Here is a 19940-nt window from a genome sequence, read left to right on the forward strand (position 1 = left end):
AGAGAAAGGAAGAAAGAAAGAAAGGAAGAAAGAGAGAGAGAAAAGAAATTCTAGCAATTTCAAATTAAACAGCTCTGTAGCAACATCTGAATGCCACCTGTCAGATAGCTGTTCACTAATGGTATCATGTCTTCACATACACAGATAGGGAAAGATATGTCACATATGAATTCTTTCAAAGCAAATAATGTAGTTCTGGAGTTAAATCTCACAGAGGTATTTCATTTTCTTTGATTTCTTTTTCTCCCCCGTGCCCTCAAGCCAAAAACATCACCATAAATGCTCTTATAGCTATCACAACAGTCTGTCCAGAGACAATGTTGTCAACGCAGCTTTGGGCCCTGACATGTTTCCCAAGTCAGGACCTCGGTTTTGACAGCTTTGCTTTTTCATGTCACTCTGTACTTTGACATCTCCAAAGTACAAAGTGCTATTCTCTGGTTGACAGAAAAAATAATTTCAAAACTGGATAATATTTGTTTTTCAAAAAGAAAATGTTGTAGCTAGAGTTTTCATGCCTGGCCCACAGTCAGGACAAATCTCTGTCACCCACCAGTCCCACAGCCGCTCAGACCCAACCAAGTAAACACAGAGACTTATATTGCTTACAAACTGTATGGCCATGGCAGGCTTCTTGCTAACTGTTCTTATATCTTAAATTAATCCATTTCCATAAATCTATACCTTGCCACGTGGCTTGTGGCTTACCAGCATCTTCACATGCTGCTTGTCATGGTGGAGGCTGGCAGTGACTCTGACTCAGCCTTCCACTTCCCAGCTTTATTCTCCTCTCTCCTTGTTCTGCCTATAATTCCTGCCTGGTCACTGGCCAATCAGTGTTTATTTATACAGAACACTATCCACAGCAACATGTCCTTCAAAATAATTAAAGAACGTTAATCTTGTATTCTAATTAATTCTAATAACAAACATCAATTGCATAGAAAGAAATTTGAAGGTTTTATCTTGCTGAAAATGAATGAGTGCAGCTGCCGATAGTCACACTGAGTGCTGATGTATAAATTACAGCCAGGACTATACACCCTAAGTTTACACCAGGCACCCAGTAAACTCAGTCACTAACGTATGAATTCATTACACAATCATTTTATTTCTAAATATTCTGTATGCATTTTAAAATGTTCTGTAAAACTACATGGTCACTTCTGGGTTTCCTTCATAATTTGAAAAAAGATGATGATGATGATGATGATGATGATGATGATGATGATGATAATGAGCTGAAGAGATGGTTTAGAGGTTGAGAGCACTTGCTGCTCTTCCAAAGGACCTAAGTTTGGTTCCCAGCACCCATGTCAGACAGTTCACCAACTCCTGTACTCCTTCACCAGGAGATCTGATGCTCTCTTCTGGCTCCTGTGGCCACTGCACATGCTTGGCAGACAGATACACATAAGAATGAAAGTAAATGTAAATTAAACCTCTAATTAAACATTACAATTGAATGTAACAATAAACTTCCAACTGGATTCTCAATATGAGATCGTTATTGCTTATGTTTGTGTATCTGCTCTGAGGAGATAGAATTGTTCTGAGAATGTGGTCTTTGAGACAGCTGGCCAGAACCTGTCACCTAGATCCCAACATGAGCCGCCTGACTTACTAAATATGCTGAACAATATACATTTAATCATGTGAAGACTGGGAAGATTATGTTCACAAGGGCTCTCTTATTGAATCCTAAAACATTTTAAGTGGGGTTCCTCAAGTCTTATATTCCTGAAATTACATGTCATACTAAGTGGGATGTAAAATATCCTTTATGTCCTCAGTAATTCCATTAAACTTGAGCAATCTCTGTGTTTTGCTCACTTTGTGATTTTTGAGAATTGAGTTGAGTGAAAGACTTCCCAAAGTAAACCTGGATAGTTCGTTTGGTGATTTTTTAAAAATGCTTAATAGAGGGGCACTCTATAGGAACAAGTTAATTAGAATCTTTGATTCTAGCGCAGATGCTGGTATTTCTTTTCGGGTTTTTTTTTAAAATGATAGACTAGAAAGTAAATCTAAGGAAGCACATGAAGACTTGCTTGGCATTTACAGTATTTTTAGAATCATTATTTCATTAACAGGTCATAATCACTTTAAATAGCATCAACCATATTAGGTATAAAATAATTTTATATATAAGTATATAAATATACTTACATGATTTAAAAATAAGAAATAGTTTACCTCTTTCAGTCATAGCATACCTGTAACCGGTATGCGATGTATTTTCAATTAAGAGCTTGTGTGAACAAATTATATTACTAAGTGAATGGTCTAAACATCTAATGAGCCAATTTTGTGTGTGTGGAAAGTGGTGTAATAGAAAATTCATACATATAAAAGACATCAAACTCTACTTACAGACATTAAAATAATTACAACTTAAAGTAGCTTCATTAGTATGCCTGCAATGACTAAAAGTATATTTCCTTTGAGTTAATCAACCCAGTAAAAGCCGGCAGAACTTAAGTCACTCCAGAGAGCCCCACTTGGGAAATCTACCTGTAGGATTCAGTCACCTCAGCAGAAGGTCTGGAAATGTGCTTTGCCACCAGAAGTGAGAGATAGTAGCAGCAGACGTGAAATGTCAGCTGAAGGGAATAGTAACTACTCTAAGGGTCTGGCGGCCCTGTGTGGAGAGAAGTTTCTGGAGTACTTACAATAAGCTCCCAGAGGAAGGAGCTAACCTAGATGCACCAAGGCCTGAGTAAGCTTTCCTTCAGTTTCTGTGCTCTACAGTGTCCTTGGTTTGGTTTCAGTTGTCATTTTCTGCTCTGATGGAGGGATTAGAAACAACATCAGCAACAGAAAAACAAGTCAGACTTTGTTTTTCTGAATTTAGGACAAGTGTAAGATGAAACTTCACATCCAATATGACACGGAAATTTCACTTTATTTTTAACACATGCGTACAGCATGTGCTGATCCAATCACGGTGATGAGCGGGTACAACTCCTGTCAGAGCTTTATGTTTGAAGCCATCAAGTCCATTTCTCCTGCTTCTCCATGATGTGCAGTGAGATACCAGAGTTCACTCCTGCAGCTTAGCTTTGATGCTCGGCTCTCTGACCTGCCTCCAAGCATTTGTCCTTATCTTGCTCAACCTTTAATAACCACTATTATACACTCAAGTTGGCTTTTTTCATCATCTATGTAAAATAACAAGTAGTATTTGGCTTTCTCTGTCTGGCTTCTCTGGTTGCTTGATCAAACTTGGAACTGTTAAATAAATATAAGGGTCATTGTTTTAAACTAGGTCCTATCCTGGACCAAGACTGCAATTCAGTTGCGGCCATTGGGACTGAAGGCTGATGGAGTCTGGCATCAACAAAGTAAAACCAAGCTATTTATCTGACCTTCTAAAAGACCAAGAGAAATGAGAGATAGGAGTCAACTGTGCCGAATGGGCAGCTTCAGCTTTACTCCTCTGCACCCTGCAATATGTAATCCTTGAAAAATAACCTGAAGGAATCTGTGCTAACAGAGCTGTTAGTTTCTGTCGTTTTGCCCCATCTTACATGGAAATCATCACCTGGTGCTTCTGTTTGTACTTCCTTCTGTCTTCCTGTAAGGAATCAACTTTATATTGATGAGGTTGTTATTTGTTTTAATTGTTTTTATTTCTGTTTGTTTCGTTTCGTTTTTAGCTAGATCTTCATTGCATAGCTTCAAGTTGGTATTAAATTCTCAGTTCTTTTTGTGAAAGCCGAGTACAGGGCTTAGTCATTGGAATACTAATTCTATGTTATACATTGAAATATTACTTGACACTCCAATTATAAATAAAGTCAAATAATATCTTTCAAATAATTTGCTGTCATTTTGCTCACCCACAAATTATATCCACGGAATGACAGAGTAAGTAAAGACCAAAGTGATGGGCATTTTTTATTAATTAACTTGTTACTCAGATTTGTAATAGTGTATTCCAGAACCTCACATTCCAAATAACCAAACTGTAGCCATGACCAAGTATGGACACTTCCAGAATAAATACAAGTTTTTGTCTTAAGTTTAGCTTAATAAAATTCTATAGAGAAAGTTGAAATTCTTAAGAGCTTCTATAAGTTCTTAAGTAAGTGTGGAGTGAATTAAACCTTTGCGGAGACTGCTCTAGGTTGAAATATATCCTTTCAAATCCATGCTGAAGGCAAATGAGATAGCTCAGTGGCTAGAGCCACATGGTATCAAGTCTGATGATCAGAGGCCAGTCCTTGGATACTACATGGTAGAAGGAGAAACCGACTCCTCAACGTTGTCCTCCAACCTCCACATGTTTGTAAAAAAATGAAAATGCCATGTGGAATAAATGTTACTTTAAAGATTAGTCACATTAGGTTATCCCTAATCTACCATGACTTTGTATTTTTATGAACAGAGGCAATCAGGAGACACATTACAGGAGATACAATGAGGACTGCACATGAAGATAGCCAACTTCCAGACAAGGATAGAGATTTAGAAGAGAGCCTTCCTCATAGGATGCAGAGGAATCAACCCAGACAACAATCTCATGTTGGGCTTCTACCCTCCATTGCAACAAGCTTCTCTGTGTTAGGCCTCCTCATTTGTGAGAAATTCTTAGAGAAGAACTGTCCTGTTCTTAAATTTTGGAATTGTTAAATTGGAAATAAATCCAGAGGGCTTATAATGCAAAGTGTTCCAGAAGCAACATATTGCAGATGCTTGGCAGATAAAGAAATTAAGAGCATACAAGAATTTCTCGGTGACCTAGGGAGAAATTCAACAACACCTCTTTGATTCTTTTAAGCAGACCCTCATGAGGTCATGGCCACCATTCTTGTCTTGGGTGTTCTCTATAGGTGCTTCCACACTGATTTAAAAAAAAAAAAAAAAAGCACTGCAGTAGAGATGGTATGATCAACAGAGCCGGGTTCATGAAGGTCGCTCTTCTGTCTACTTGAGGTTGACAACACAAAAGTAACAAGTGGTCAAACCTGGACACAGATCATCAGGGCTCCAGATCAAGAAGCCATTCAAAGCAGATCTAAACAGTATGGCCTAAAAGGAAAAAATGGAGGGATCGCTTTTACTTCCTCCTTCCAGTAAGAGTGAGGCCAATTCAAAGAAAGTTTTCTTCTGATGGACTAGAAGGAAAAAATTAAAAGAGAATCTCAAAAGATGCCCAAAGAATCAACCTCCTCAGGTGCTCAGGTGTTAGGATTTAGTCAACTTTGGGGGTTCTGCTAAGATGGCATTTATTAGTCATGGTTCACTTTAAAAGTAGATTACAATAGCTCATTCAGGTGAGGGTGAAAACAAAACCAAAACATAGAGATGGTAAAAACTCTGACATAATTGGAAACCCTTAATTCCAAGAAAAGAGGTATGTCAGTGCCATCATTTCTACAATAACTGGTTTTCTAGGACATCAAACTAAACATATACTGAAATAAAAGAAGTTTTCATGATGAAAAAATATCCTGAAGAACATTAACACCTGATATGAATCAATACTAACTTCATTTTGGAAGAAAAGAATAAATTTACCTCAAAGAAAAGGCTGTGTGTGTGTGTGTGTGTGTGTGTGTGTGTGCGTGCGCACGCGTGTGCGCGCGCGCACGCGCACGCACTGGAAGGAATCTCTCATTAGTCCATGAATATAAAGCACTAAAGAAGTTATCTAATACACTCACAAGATGTCAAGTTGTGAAAGACTGGGGGTGGGGTACTATGGACTTGGAATAATATATATATATATATATATATATATATATATATATATATATATATATATATACCCAAACCTACATTCTCAGGAGTTGCTCCTAGAAAGCACTGGGGATAGAAAAGATACAAATGTATTTTAGAAGGTTCTAGATGTGGACTCCAACTATAATATAAGGGGACATAATTATTAGTAATGATTGATGTAACGTCAGTAACAATTGACACAACCATCTTAACAACAAGAAACAATGAGCCTTGGCTCGCCCAGCAACTAATGATGTAACCAAGGGGATGTGGCTTGCACAGATGCAGAGTAACCTCTAGACACTCAAGGAACACTTAAATGTTCTATGATTCCAAAGCAGTTTGGAAATGCTCTGTTCAACCTACTTTCCTTTCTTCTTATTTAATATAGAAAGAATAGTTGTGCTGTAACAAATAGCAAGGATTAGAACAAGAAGGAAAAGAGAAGCTATTTTTGGTCCACATGTTCATGAACATGAATGCGCATGGTAAATTCTGTTCAGCTGCTGTCTGGTCTTAAGACCCTCTGAACACCCATCCAGTTACTTTCTTGATACTATTTGATGCTACGTCCTTCACAACTATCACAGATGCTGTTTCTCACAATGAGTTCTTGAGAGATTTTGTACAGTAAGTTATGTGTGAATATAGATAAGTTTCTTCCTCAACCCATGTCTCAACTCTCCTCAAATTGCTGACCTTATGCTCTCTGTCCCCAAGTAAATAATTTTTTCTGAAAATTTTAAGAAAAGGAAGGGAGAGTGGGAGAAAGAGAGAGAGAGAGAGAGAGAGAGAGAGAGAGAGAGAGAGAGAGAGAGAGAGAGAGAGAGGGAGAGGAGAGCACTGTAATTTTATGAGGGTTTAACCTGCAGGCAATATCATCCAGGTGAATCAATGACTGACTGATGAAATTTGCTTAAAGGGCAATAATGTGATAAAAATAAAATGAAATTCATTTATGATTTTTTTATATGACCTATCTGTAAAACAAGTTAGAGTTAAGAGATGGAAGATCATGTTAGAAGTATTGCTTGACAGTAAAATGCTTGGCTACATTGTACAAGGCCTTGGATTCAATTACCAGGACAAAACAAGGAAGGAAGAAAGCTCAGTTTGAAGAAGAGGGGTATTTTATTTTGTACAATTCCAAAGTCATTAATATTCTACTTTCCTTCAAATTATTGGAATAGATATAATTTCATTTTTAAAACAGGACCAAATTCACTAGCACAAGATTTGATAGCAGATTTTGTTGCTTTCATTTTGGAATTTCCTTTCCCTCTTCCTGTAGGTCTGTAAGCTGTGTAGAGCCTCTCAGAGCCTCTGAACTCTGGTCCTGAAAGAAACTCCTCTCCTGTTTACTCTTGTCCCAGCTTCTATGCCATAGATATAGGCCCCAATGACAGGAGACCCTTTCTCCTATCAGTCTCCTCCCCAGTCCCCAAACATACTCAGGGGAGGGGCCTTCTTTTCTTTTAATAAAATTATTTATTTATTTTATATCTCAGCCACAATTTCTTCTCCTTCCTCTCCTCCCAGTCCCTCCCCCACACCCCCTGTGTTCCCACCCCCCCAATCCACTCCTTCTTCCTTTCTGTTTAGGAAGGTCTGGGGAGGCCTTCTTAATGCCTGCAGTTATACAACTTAAAATTTTCCTCACATTGACAAAATATCTGAGAAAATTAACTCCAAAATGTGAAGATTCACATTATGCTCACATTTTGAAAGGTTTTAGTGCACAATTAACCACTTGAACTTGCCTGGACCACACTGAAGCAGAACATCATGATAAAAGGGTGTGAAGAAATAAAGGGGCTGTCTGTGCCCAGGAAACAAAGGGACAGAGAGAAATTGGAATAAGGTCTAGCCTCCCAAATATGGCACAATTACTACTTCCTTAAGCTGGGTTTCAACTTCTAAAGTTTCCATAGTTCCAAAATAGCATCACCAGCAGGGGTCGAAAGCTAACACATGAGCCCCCGACCATTTCCTATACAAATCCTAAAATCCTCCCCGACCCCCAAGGCACATGTCCATTTCATAAAGCAAGAGGCATTTAGAGTATCTCCAGGAGACTTCAAAGTCTCTACAGTTGCACCATTGTTCTAAAGTTCAAATCCAGTATCTCCTGAAACTAAAGGTTGTATTCCTCCAAGATACAACAGTACAGAGTGAATATTTCTATTCTGAAAGGGAAAAAGGGGTGTGGGGTATAGAGAGGAGGGATGGACCAAAGACCAAAACTCAACAGGGGAAGCATTAATGACCATAGATCTGGGAAGAAATGGCTGTGCACACCAATAATTCCAGCACTTTGGAAGTTGAAGCAGGAGAATTGTGATTTTGAGACCAACCTGAGCTACATAATTATACTTCCTCCTCTGCCCCTCACCTTAAAGGGGTTTGTAATTGTGTATCCAGTGTTCAGGACAGGTAGCCTCATAATTCAAAACTCCAAGATCGTGGGTGGCCTTGTCCCTACATTGCCACCTGTAAGCGGCACTCTACCCGGCTTCTGTCTCAGCTGGATCCAAAATAGCTTTTCTTGGCGAACATTTAACTTTTCCGGAATCGCTAACTTCCAGGGGTCTCCATTGTGTCCTTAGCTTCAAACATTGCCGTGTCAAAGACTTCCTACAGAGATCCTGGCTCTCTTATACACTGCCTGGCCTCCTACGTTTTCCTTTAAAGTCTGGATGGAAGCTTACATAACCCTGTAATTCTTGCCCTTTACATGCCTTCAAAATCAGCATCTCCTGGATGGTAGACAAGTCAGCCCCCAGCTCAAGCAGTAGCTCTCCTTTGACCCCCACACCCACCTCATTTAAACCATGACAACAATTACTTCAGAATACCTAGGCAGCTGACCCTGGGAAAATACTTCCCTAGGCTATTCAGTGTCAGCAGTGTTCTCTGAAAGGAAAGTCTTCCACATAAGTTTACGTGTTCACTCTTTGGCCACAGAGTACTTTGTTGAGTCCTCAGGTCTCTTCAAGGTGTCTTCCCTACTATTCCAGTACATTTTAATTTCCTTTTTAAAAATGATGCAACCCCTTTAATATTTCCATCCTATGTATGCTCTTCTCTGGGAAAACTCTAAGCTTTTCTAACATTTCCATTCTTTCTGCTTTGTGTTCCTAATTCCCACTATACATTGATTCAAAGCATCCAGCAATATTCATGCTACACCCAGAGTTCCAAATTGCTCCCACTCACCCACCATCAAGTTTCAGCTTAAATGTCTAAGTAACATTAACACCACCTGTTTTGTTATGTCAAGTTCAAAAGATGCAACAAGGAGGTCCAGTAGTTAAGAGAAAGTTTAGTACTTTATAGCCATTATTATTATTTTTGTTTGTTTGATTATTTTTATCTCTCACCAGACATAGTGGCACATGCCTTCAATTCCAGCACTTAGGAGGCAGAGGCAGGCAGATCTCTGCGAGTTCAAGACCAGCCTGGAATACAAAGCGAATTCTAGGCTAGCCAGAGCTATACAGAGAAACCATGTCTCAAAAAACAAACAAACAAACAAAATTATCTCTTACAGTTCTAGAGATCCAAGATGAAGCTGTTGGCAGATCTGGTGTCTGACAAGACCCCTTTCCTTCAAGATGATTCCTTATTGGGTGGCCCCATCATGGAAGGGACTGGATGTTTTTGAAGACAAAGCCCTTCTGAGCTCGCAATGCCCCAAACCCTTCACTGCCTAAAACCAATAGTCTTGGAAGTAATATTTCAACATAGGAGTTTTGAGGGGATCCAAACATTCAGAATATAGCATATTTTGACATTTTCTACACATTTCTACATATGATTCACATTTTTCACAGTAGAATCATTTACCTGTCTCCTTGAAGCTTTTCTTTATGATGAAATATATTTGACAAATCATAATAATTAAAAGCATGGAGTAATTCACTTGCTGAGAGAAAACATCACACTAGTAAACAGAGTTTCCACAGATGCTCTCATATAGAAACTATCTCAGCACATCCTTCTGAATAGCCACCCTCAAATCTCAGGGGATACCTCAAAGGTTTAGTTGGTCAGCTGGGAATGGCTAAGCTAAATGGTTGTTGCTCAGCAGTTCCCACAGTCCCTGTGGCACAGGACAACAGGCTTGTTTCCTGTTGCCGAGATGCTCTATTCATTAGGTTCTCAAGGATTCAACCACAGCGGGTCTCAGTGGTTGTACTAGAGGGAAAGTAGGTTCTGGGTGACCTCACTTTGCTGCGTAAAGAATGCAAGTTAGAAATGACACACGTCCTTCTTGCTCACAATTGACTTGCCTAGATTAGTCTTGTGTGTCCTACTCAGTCACAAGAGGGCAGGAAGTATGTTGTCATCATATGTCCAAAAGACAGGAGAATCAAAAGCATTGGCAAAGAACTCCAATGATTTCCTTACTAACACCCGATATGTCCTGGTGTTGAAGTTGTGTCTTAAGTCTTGGGGATGACTATGCCTTGTTGCTACCCCAAGATAAATATGAGTGCTCATCCATGCTGTTGGACCATGTCCTCTGACTCAGTCATGCAATACACAACATGCAGAGATTGCAAAACGAATGTGAGGCTATTGGTAACTTAATTCTGAATTCAATAAAGTTCTTTGATGTTGGTTGGTCTTTGTATTTCTCTGGTTCTGGGGATTGAACCCAGTAGCCAGTATTATTAATATGTTCTTTTCTTCATGGTCTTAAACATAAGAATGTTTACTTAATTGCTGCAGTGAAGACTAAGACCTAAGATGGAAAACGCAGCAAAGTTCCGATGTATCCGAAAGAGAAAAAGATGTAGAGAGCAGTATTTACTTTATGATGTTTGTACTATACATGTGTATATATAAACACATAATAAGATACATAACTCTAATAGCATTATGTTGTTTAATTTCTAAACATTTCCATGACACCTAGTAATTCAGAGTATACTTTGCCTAAATTCTGGTAAGCTAACACAGTTAGATAGGCTATCATATTTCCTGTAGAAAACTGTTCTTAAATCTTCCTAAAGCCTTTGGCCATTTATGATTGGAAGTAGTTACTAATTTAGATTTCTTCCTGTAGCACAATAACTGCGCGAGATCTTCATGTCACCTCTGTGGGTTTAAGTTATGTTTTAATGTAAAATACAAAAGGTTAATTACTGTTCAGAACCTGACGCTTCTGTGGGAGTAGCTGCAAGTTATTTATTATCCTTCCTCTAGTTAATTGTGTTAATTGTGGTGGATTTACAATGTCAAGTGCAAGAATGTTAATTAATTTAATAAGCACATTTTTTTTGTACTTTCTTCTGTTTCAGTTGATCCATCTTTAGTGAATAAGGATGAAAATGCCATCTATTTATTGGGAAATTCCCTTGGCCTTCAGCCAAAAATGGTTAAAACATACCTGGAAGAAGAGCTAGACAAGTGGGCCAAAATGTAAGTACCATCTTGAAAAGTGTAATTCTACATCTGACAGAACTTTGAAAATTACAAAAGGTGTCTAATTTGGGCAAGTTATGCCCTAGCATTTTAGGACTGAGGAAAATCTGATTGACTATAATTATCAGTACTACAATATTTTGAGGAAATGACTTAGGGTCAGAATAAGGCAAAATTGCAAATTTGTGATGAAGGGAGTGTAAAACAACATATTTAAACATTTAATCTCCTTTCCTATGACTAAATCAATGTAGCCACTTTATTTCACATGCTTAACCACCAGCAAAAAAGTTAATTTATGACTTTGAGTGTTTTATGATTCATTCATCTCTAAGCTAGCAATGACAGCAAAAATATGGAAGCCAGGCTTGTTAAGATAACGTTAGGTTGAGGGACACAGGATCATGGATATACTGAGTAAGATGTATCACCTGTTCTTAGCATCTTTAAGCTCCCACAGTTTCCTCTTGTGTAGACAGTTAAAAGACATCTATTTCCAGGCTTTCTATATATGAATTCTTACAAGAGCACCCTTTTTCATCCTGTGTTCAATGTACACTTGTAGTCTTCTAAGGACTAACCCTTCCTCTTTCCACCCTTCCTGAGCCCTCTTCTGTAAACTAGCCTCCTCAGCCATATGTCACCTCTCCCAAATGTCACTACATTAAAAACACATCACTTTAAACATTTAAAACTTTTTCATTAACACCCAAGAGTTGTACATTTTGATGAGTATATCAGTGTGATATTTTTATTTATGTTTATAATATGTACCAATCAATTCAAGATAATTGAGGTTCCCATCTAGTTATCACAGCTTATTGTGAATTATGATGCCATCAGTTTTATAAAACACCAGAACTTATTGCTTCTGTCTAACTGAGTTCAGACACCCATTTTTAACCCTCTGCAATTTCCCCTTGAGTAGACAGCTTAGAGATATCTATTTTCATCACTTTCCCGTTCTTAGGGAAATAATCTGGTTTTGTGTATCTTCTCTCTTTCCACAGTAATTACTTATAAAACTGAAATGAGATATATTTGTTAAGTACTTGAATGTTTTTGTCTTATTGCTGAATTGTAAACACTTAAGTATTTTAAACAGCCCCAAAACATTCTTTAAATGTTTTCTCTGATCATTTGAAAAATAAAAAAATAAAATCATTATGGAAATGAGTCCTACCAGATGGTCAGGAAACAGTTCAGAAAGATGAGGCCACATTAAATATGAATTCTGGTGCAGGACATTGTGTGTTCATACGATCTCATGTTTTGTGACCTTTCCACCTTTGTGCTCTGTCATACTGGGAGCAGCTTAGTTCTTACCACCTAAGTGAGGACAGCTACTATGACTGTCAGGTAACGCTGCAAAGCTCTCAGTTTTTATGGTTAAGAATGAGAGCTCCCAAATTAATGCAAGAGTGATGGAAAGCTGATATAATTTATTAAGCATGTTATAATTTCATCTGCCCAACTTTTATGCATAAGTTTCAAAATACACATCGCCACATTTGAGAGCATTTTGGACTAGCAGGTTTTAGTATTTAATAAATGAGGGTCACAGTTAATAAAAATGGTCGATATTCATGTCGGTCCTTAATGTGTGAGAGCAGAGTTAAATTGGATGATTTTGCACTTTCGGAAGTGTCGTCCCCCCTTGAATACTCAGGCAGCCAGGCTTTGCATTTTTATGCTCTAGGTATTTAAAAATGCTGCCCTGCTGCTCCATTCACTCCACAGCGTACCTCAGGCCACCAAGGGACCATCTGAGGAGTGTTGGGATGGTGAAATGATGTTTCAGGAAAGTGCCTGTCTCTCAGAGCGTCATCTTTTGTTGCATTTCACTTTCATATTTTACTTTGTGAACATAGACAAAGCCAGAGCCTTAGTTAGATCCTCCCAGTGCTCATTAGACAAATGATTCAGAGAGGAGTGCACTTTGAGGCAGAAAGCGATGAAAATTGAATTAAAGGCCTTTTCTCGGCAAAAGAGATCCACCCATTTTTGCTTTGGTTACTTTCCTTTCCTTTTCCCTCGGCCCTGGGGACATAGTCAACCTTGTGGCCCTGCTTTCTCCTAAACAGCCGCAGGGTTTCAGATGTGCAGTTACACTTCTGTTCCTTCCTCTCTTGCTCACACATCTTTGATCCCAAAAGAGTTATTTGTTTTTTTTGCTCCCAAAATACTTAATTTGAAACCTCACTCCTAGCCTTTTCTGTATGAGACTCAGTAAGAAAGAATTTTTTTTCTTATCAACTTAGGTCCAAATAATAAGAGGGCCCACAAACTTTTTGACAGCTGAGAAATTATTGAGGGAGGAAAGGTTTTCTTAATGGAGGAGCTGGCTGAAGAGCTGGGCATGATGGATAACTGTAGTGACTCACAGGGAAACACAGGATGCTGCTCTGTGGGACCCTTCACAACTGTGCTGAGTTAGTGAGTATTCTGGCCTGGGAGCTTCCAGGAAGGACAGCAGGAAACTGCCTTTGTCCCTGAGTTTGGGTCCATGACAGCCTTCCCTTGAAGAGCCCTTTAGTCAAGTTCAGACTGTTTCTTTTATAAAATCTTGCTTTGTGTGCACATGTTATCATTTAAAGAACTGTGGTACTGTGGTAGGCTGTCCTCTCAGTTCCCTTTCTGACGACCGTTCTGGTTTCTATACTAATCTCCCCTTGTTCCATTTGTCAATAGATCTGGGACTTCCCAATATTGTGGTAAGCTTTCAACGGATGCGATTTTACTCTCTCTGCATCCTCCAGACCCATTTTTGTTCCCAGGCTGCACCTCAAGCCCAGTCTGTGCCTCTTTCATTTGACCAAAGGAAGATTCTCAATTAACAAAAGCTACAAGCTTCATTATTTTTTCCTTTAAAAACATTACGATATGAAGTGATGAGTTTCACTGGGGTATTTTCATACAAAACTTAGTTTTGTTGATCCTCCTTCCTCTACTTACCTCCCCTGGCCTCCTGCTCCCAGGCTTGTGCCATGCCATTCCAATAGTTTCCTCTCACCTTCCCTATCTTGTGTATTCTGTTGTTGTAGTCCCCTACTTCAAACATCTGTTATCTACTATCCAGCTTCTTTTCTAGTTTCATGACCTACAGCCACATTGGTGTTCCTGCATGGTCTCATGTGATAGAGAAAGTGCAATTTTTCTCTTTCTGAGTGCGGGTTGTTTCCTGTACTATAATGGTTTCCAGATTACCCATTTTAATATAAATTTCAAAATTTCATTTTCTTTATAGCTGAATAAAGTTCTATCATATGTGTGTACCACATTTTCACATTGTCGCTGGATCGATAGAAATCTACCTTAGTTCCTGTCTATAGCACAGCTAAGAATATGGATATACAAGGATCTCCATACATGCTACAAGTCCTTTAGAGTAGTTCATAAATGGTATTGAAATGATAAGAAGCAGGAGAGGGGACTGGTGTCTTTGAATACAGTGGAAACTTTCTCACTCACCTCAGGTGGGCTTTGACTCAGAAGTTAGAGCGCGAGAAACTCATGGTCACACAAAAGGTGTGCTGAGTCAGGGGCTCACAAATCTAAAAGAAGAAATTCACAGAGCACAGAGGGTGACTTTTAGATACATGTTTGATTGTAAGGAGTTTAGGACAAGAAGGGTCAGCATCCTACACAGCAGGAATGCAGGAGTGAGTGCATCATTCAGCTGCCACTCTGGGGGGCTAGGGAAGGACTTAAACAGAAAGTGGGTGCTATGAGGCAGCTAGGAGCGGGTGCTCTGCTCAGTGAGTCCCACGGGTCTCCTCTCAGTTCCTGTCAAGTCTGGGCAGGGCTGCTCATTAATGGGGGATTTATTAAGGCAACTCCATGTAGTTAAAAGGGAGGTTTATTTTGAAGTAATTTACAAGTAAAAGGATAGGTTACAGGATCCAGGAAAGGTGAGGTGCAGTCCAGCTGGGTTCTCTGGAGACCTCTGCTTGGTCTACCATCCAGCATCCAGGATCACCAGGAACCAAGAGAGCTGGCACATCTGAATCTCAGGTCTTAAAGGCTCCCATCGTGGCCCTGCCTGAGGGCCAGGTCATAGGTAGGCATGACAGTTACTGGAAGCCTCAATGGGGGTAGTGCTTCCAGGGTAAAGCTGGAACAGCTATCCACTACAATTAATTGTCATATATTTTCTTAATGATGGCCATTCTAACTGGAAGAGATGAAATCTCAAAGTAGTTTTTATTTGCATTTCCATGATGGATGAGTAAGTGAAACAGGATTTAAAATATTTGTGGGCTCTTTGTGTTTCTTCGTGAGAACTGCCCAGTCCACTATGCTATTTATTGATCAGCAGATTTGGGTGGAGTTATTTAGGGGGTTATCCAATTTTTGAAGTTCTTCATGTATTCTAGATATTAACAATGTGTAAAGCATAACTGGTAAAACACCTTTTACCATTCATCTTGCTGTCCATCCTGAGGGCTGATAGTTTCTTTTGCTATGAAAGCTTCAAGTTTACTAAATAGTCTAATATGAATTAAAATTGTTGTCTCGGTAAAGACAGTATTAAAAAGCACAATCTTGCTGTGCAGTGGTGGTGCACGCCTTTAATCCCAGCACTTGGGAGGCAAGGCCAGGCGGATCTCTGTGAGCTCCAGGCCAGCCGGGGCTACAGAGTAAGTTCCAGGAAAGGTGCAAAGCTACACAGAGAAACCCTGTCTCGAAAAACGGGGGGAAAAAAAGCACAATCTTAACAATAGAATTAAAATTATCAATACACTTTGACAAAACGAGACATCACTAAGAGCTGTGGATATCAAGGCAGGAAATGTCATATTCTTCTCTCTTGCACTCCACTACAGACATCCTGCCTATTTGAATACAGCAAAACCTACTTTTTACTGTAACTGACCTTATACCCTATGATGACCATGTTTGATTACTAATACTAAAGAAAAATCAAAGGTCAAAACACTTAGTGATTTTTTTTTTTAGTAAGAGGCTTTATATCCTAAAATAACAAAATACTAGAGACTGAGAATCTTATAAAGAACAGAAAAGTTTTATCTCACAATTCTGCAAAATTAAGGTATGAGAAGACTTCGTACTTGCCGAAAGCAGCTCTTGCTTCCCAAATACTGTTTCTTGTCATGTCACAGGTGATGGATGGTGCATGCACCTTACTCACCTTTTATAAGGCTGTGGGTCTTAGTCAAGCCTCTGCCCACATGACTTAAATCACTGTTTAAATCAGCAGTTCAAACAACCTTTTCACAGGGATTGCCTGACATCATCAGAAAACATGGGTATTTATATTACAATTCATAACAGTAGCAAAACTACAGTGATAAAGTAGCAACAAAAATAATAACACAACATGAGGAACTGTATTAAAAGGTTGCAGTATTAGGAAGGTTGAAAACCAGTAGTTTATACTCTGTAGCTCTTAATACAGACACACTGATGACTTACATTTTCACCTATTACTTCTGAAGAAATATATCTAGGCTCTAGTTGTATACAAAGTATTTCTTCTACAATTTCCACTTACTTAAGAAAAAAATTGCATCTCCCCCAAAGTTTAGTAAGAGCTTTTACCTCTTATAAAACAATCCTTATTATTGTTATTTTGCAAATTGATTTTCATTTATGAAATTTCTTAAGTTGATCTGAACAGCTTATATTATAGTTTAACATGTGTGTTCTGTCAAATGAAATTATTTAGGTAATTCTAGTATTTTGAAACAGAAAAGTTGTAGCATAGACTCATTGCTATGTTTTAATTATCAATAAAAAGTTTATACAATCCTGAACATTGTATCATAAGCCTAGTATCCCATTACTCAGGATGTTGAAACAAGAGAATTGGGTGTTTGAGGACACTCTTGGATATAGAGCAAGATATTGTCTCAAAAATGAAGAAAAATGTCCTTTTTATATAATAAAAAGACTAATATTCTTCAATCCTATGGTATATGAGAAAGGATAGGCTGTTAGCTTACAAGATTTGGGGGAATGTTTTCTATTAAATATTTACTAACTGTGTGGTGGTTTGAAAGAAAATGCCCCCCAAAGAGAGTGGCACTATTAGGAGGAATGGCCTTGTTGGAGAAAGTGTGTCACTGTGGGGGCTTTGAGGTCTCTTTTGCTCAAGCTTCCCTCAGTGTGACACTGAGTCAACTTCCTGTTGCCTGCAAGATGTAGGACTCTCCACTCCTCCCACAGCACATCTGCCTGCATGTAGCCATGCTCCCCGCCATGATGATAATGGACTGAACCTCTGAAACTGTAAGTGACTTCCGTCTGTAGGCAGAAGTTTTTCCTATGTCCTGCAGCCACTTGGTCCCAAATAAATACTCAGAGGCTTAATATTAATTACAAACTGTTTGGTATATAGCTCAGGCTTATTGATAGCTAGCTATTACATCTTAAATTAACCCATTTCTATTCATCTATATTTTGCCATGTGGCTATGGCATTACCAGTCTCCTGGCATCTTGTTCCTTTGCCAGCTAGATAGTGTCTGCCCTGACTCTACCCTACTTCTCCTTATCTCTCTGTTTGGATTTCCCACCTGCTTCTTATCCTGCCTTATCATAGGCCAATGCACCTTTATTTATTAACCAATGGGAGCAACATATATTCACAGCATACAGAAAGACTGTCCCACAGCACCCCTCAATTAGATGTTTTTCTTGTAAGAGTTGTCATGGTCACGGTGTGTCTTCACAACAATAGAAGAAGCCCTAAGACAGTCTGCATTATTTAAAAGAATGTAACGTGAGTTAATAGTCATGATGATAAACTTCAGTTAGAAGGCAAAACATCAATCCTAAGAGTTTATTATAGATTGAGAAACATACATTACATTCCAAAGACAGAACCTAGAACCATGGTATTTAAGTCATATGCATTCTCAAATTTACTAGATAGATGCTGTCTTCTGTTTTTCACAGGAGTAATTCTTTCTGTGGTAATGCCTTCATAAGGACTTTTGTAAAAGATTGACAGCTTAGGTAGAATTAGTTAAAGAAGAAATGTCCCATGGATTTATACTTCAGGAATATTCCAGCTGGCTGATGGAATGATTTACATGGCAGTGTGTTTGTGGACAGTGCAGTGATTAAGTAGCCCAGAGAAGCTTTCATCTGAAGACACCTACAATAGTTTTTATTTAGTTATGAATTTCTCCCTTTAAATAAGAGGGGGACACATGAATAAGAAAATACAGATCTCCACTAGTCAAATACGGATTGTTAGCCAATTGGGTCATGGATAAAACTGTGCTTCATTAAGAAAGGCTCTGAAAATTTATTTATTCACTTACAGGGAAAGCTTTCTAAAATAGGACCACTTCTCATTTTGTAGGATGGGTAAAATATGGCCCCATTTTAAAGAGAATCCAAGTTTCTATTAACTTCTTAATTAGATGTTATATCCCGAAATCTGATTTCATAGGCAAATATTGCTCATGGCCACCTCACAAAACACTCCACTCCTGGCAATGATTAATTTTGTGGTAATGGGTTAACTCTTCATATTTCTTTCCCAACATTTGTAAAGGTTTGCAGCTGTATTCGGCTTATTTTAAGCAACTTTGAATGAAAGCAATCTAGTAACTTTCCTAACTCTAACACATATGTTTATAACCACACTTTAATCTACATCAATTCCTCCTAATGACAGGCCACTTTACTTTGGGTTTATTTGGATAAAACGTTCTAAATACATTTCACTACCCCAGGCTAGTGGGCTGACAAAATGAGGAAGTAGCCTTAGTGTGTAATATTTTAAAGAGAGGAAGATGCCAAAAGCCTTGCAGGGGGAAACATATCCCTAAAGATTATTACCATGGTGTCTACCAGAGTGAGAAGTAGGTGGCATAATATTCTGAGATATAAATTCTCTGAGGCAGAACATAGAATTTTACTACCTAGATGTAATAAGATATATTGTGCTATCAGCAAAGGCCAGGGAGCTCTATGTGATTAAAATAAAAAAAGGATCCAAGTATCTGCCTTTAACTACCATTTAATGATAATGATTTTTGTCTTTAACATTTATATTGGGAGTCCAGAGAGGCAAGCTGCAGGCTATCTAATAATAATATGAATAATAATAACTAGCAATTGAATTGCCCTTTTCTTCCTCCTAGTTCTTAGCAGCCTATGTTTATTCACACAGAAAGTCCTCCTCCTTCATCTCAGTTTATATGGTAATGGAAATATTAGCTTAAAGATTCCTGTTATGTACCACATGTTGATGAAGGCAGTTTAGCATTAGATTTACATTAGAAGAGATGAGTCAGCAAGGGAATATTGTGCATCCATCTCTTTTATATGCTATCTCATTTACTTTTTCTGCCAACCCTTTAAAGAACATATTGTCACTCTTTTATTTACTTTTACAGATGTGGAAAATTAGCCCCTGGAACCTTCTAATAAATGTGATTTTCCTCCAGCAGAGACCTGAAGTTGACTCATACTATATGATAAAAAGCTAACTATCAAACACTCAGCATGTAATTTTTTTTTTTTTTTGGTAGCATGGCATCAAATGTGAAGGCATCCCAGCTCACCACAGGCAGATGGAAGAATTTCAATAGTTGGACACAAACCTTGACTTCCATTAGAATAAAAAGCATGTGCACCAGCCTTATTTCCTAGTCTATAAGGCATCACCTAAGACCAATCCATTTCCGAGTCATGGAAGACATGAGCATTCAACAGCATTCTAGATGTTCCTGCACAGACTCGGATTCAATTTCCTCCACATTCTCATGTGTATTATTCTTTCTCATTTTCTTAACACTGAAATAC

At 38.5% G+C, this 19940-nt stretch overlaps 1 protein-coding gene and 1 long non-coding RNA gene across 2 annotated transcripts in view; one reads left to right on the plus strand and one right to left on the minus strand.

Annotated features, from left to right (window-relative positions):
• Positions 1-19940, minus strand: part of LOC131909120 (uncharacterized) — a 250806-nt gene that overhangs the window by 62789 nt on the left and 168077 nt on the right. The gene's annotated exons all lie outside the window — the stretch shown is intronic.
• Kynu (kynureninase) overlaps positions 1-19940 on the plus strand; it is a 134712-nt gene that overhangs the window by 19983 nt on the left and 94789 nt on the right. The window contains exon 3 of the mRNA XM_059260433.1: positions 11034-11154. Within this exon, the coding sequence (XP_059116416.1) occupies positions 11034-11154 (121 nt within the window). The remainder of the gene's footprint in view (positions 1-11033; positions 11155-19940) is intronic.

Source organism: Peromyscus eremicus, chromosome 4, assembly GCF_949786415.1.
Source record: "Peromyscus eremicus chromosome 4, PerEre_H2_v1, whole genome shotgun sequence".
NCBI lineage: Eukaryota > Metazoa > Chordata > Mammalia > Rodentia > Cricetidae > Peromyscus > Peromyscus eremicus.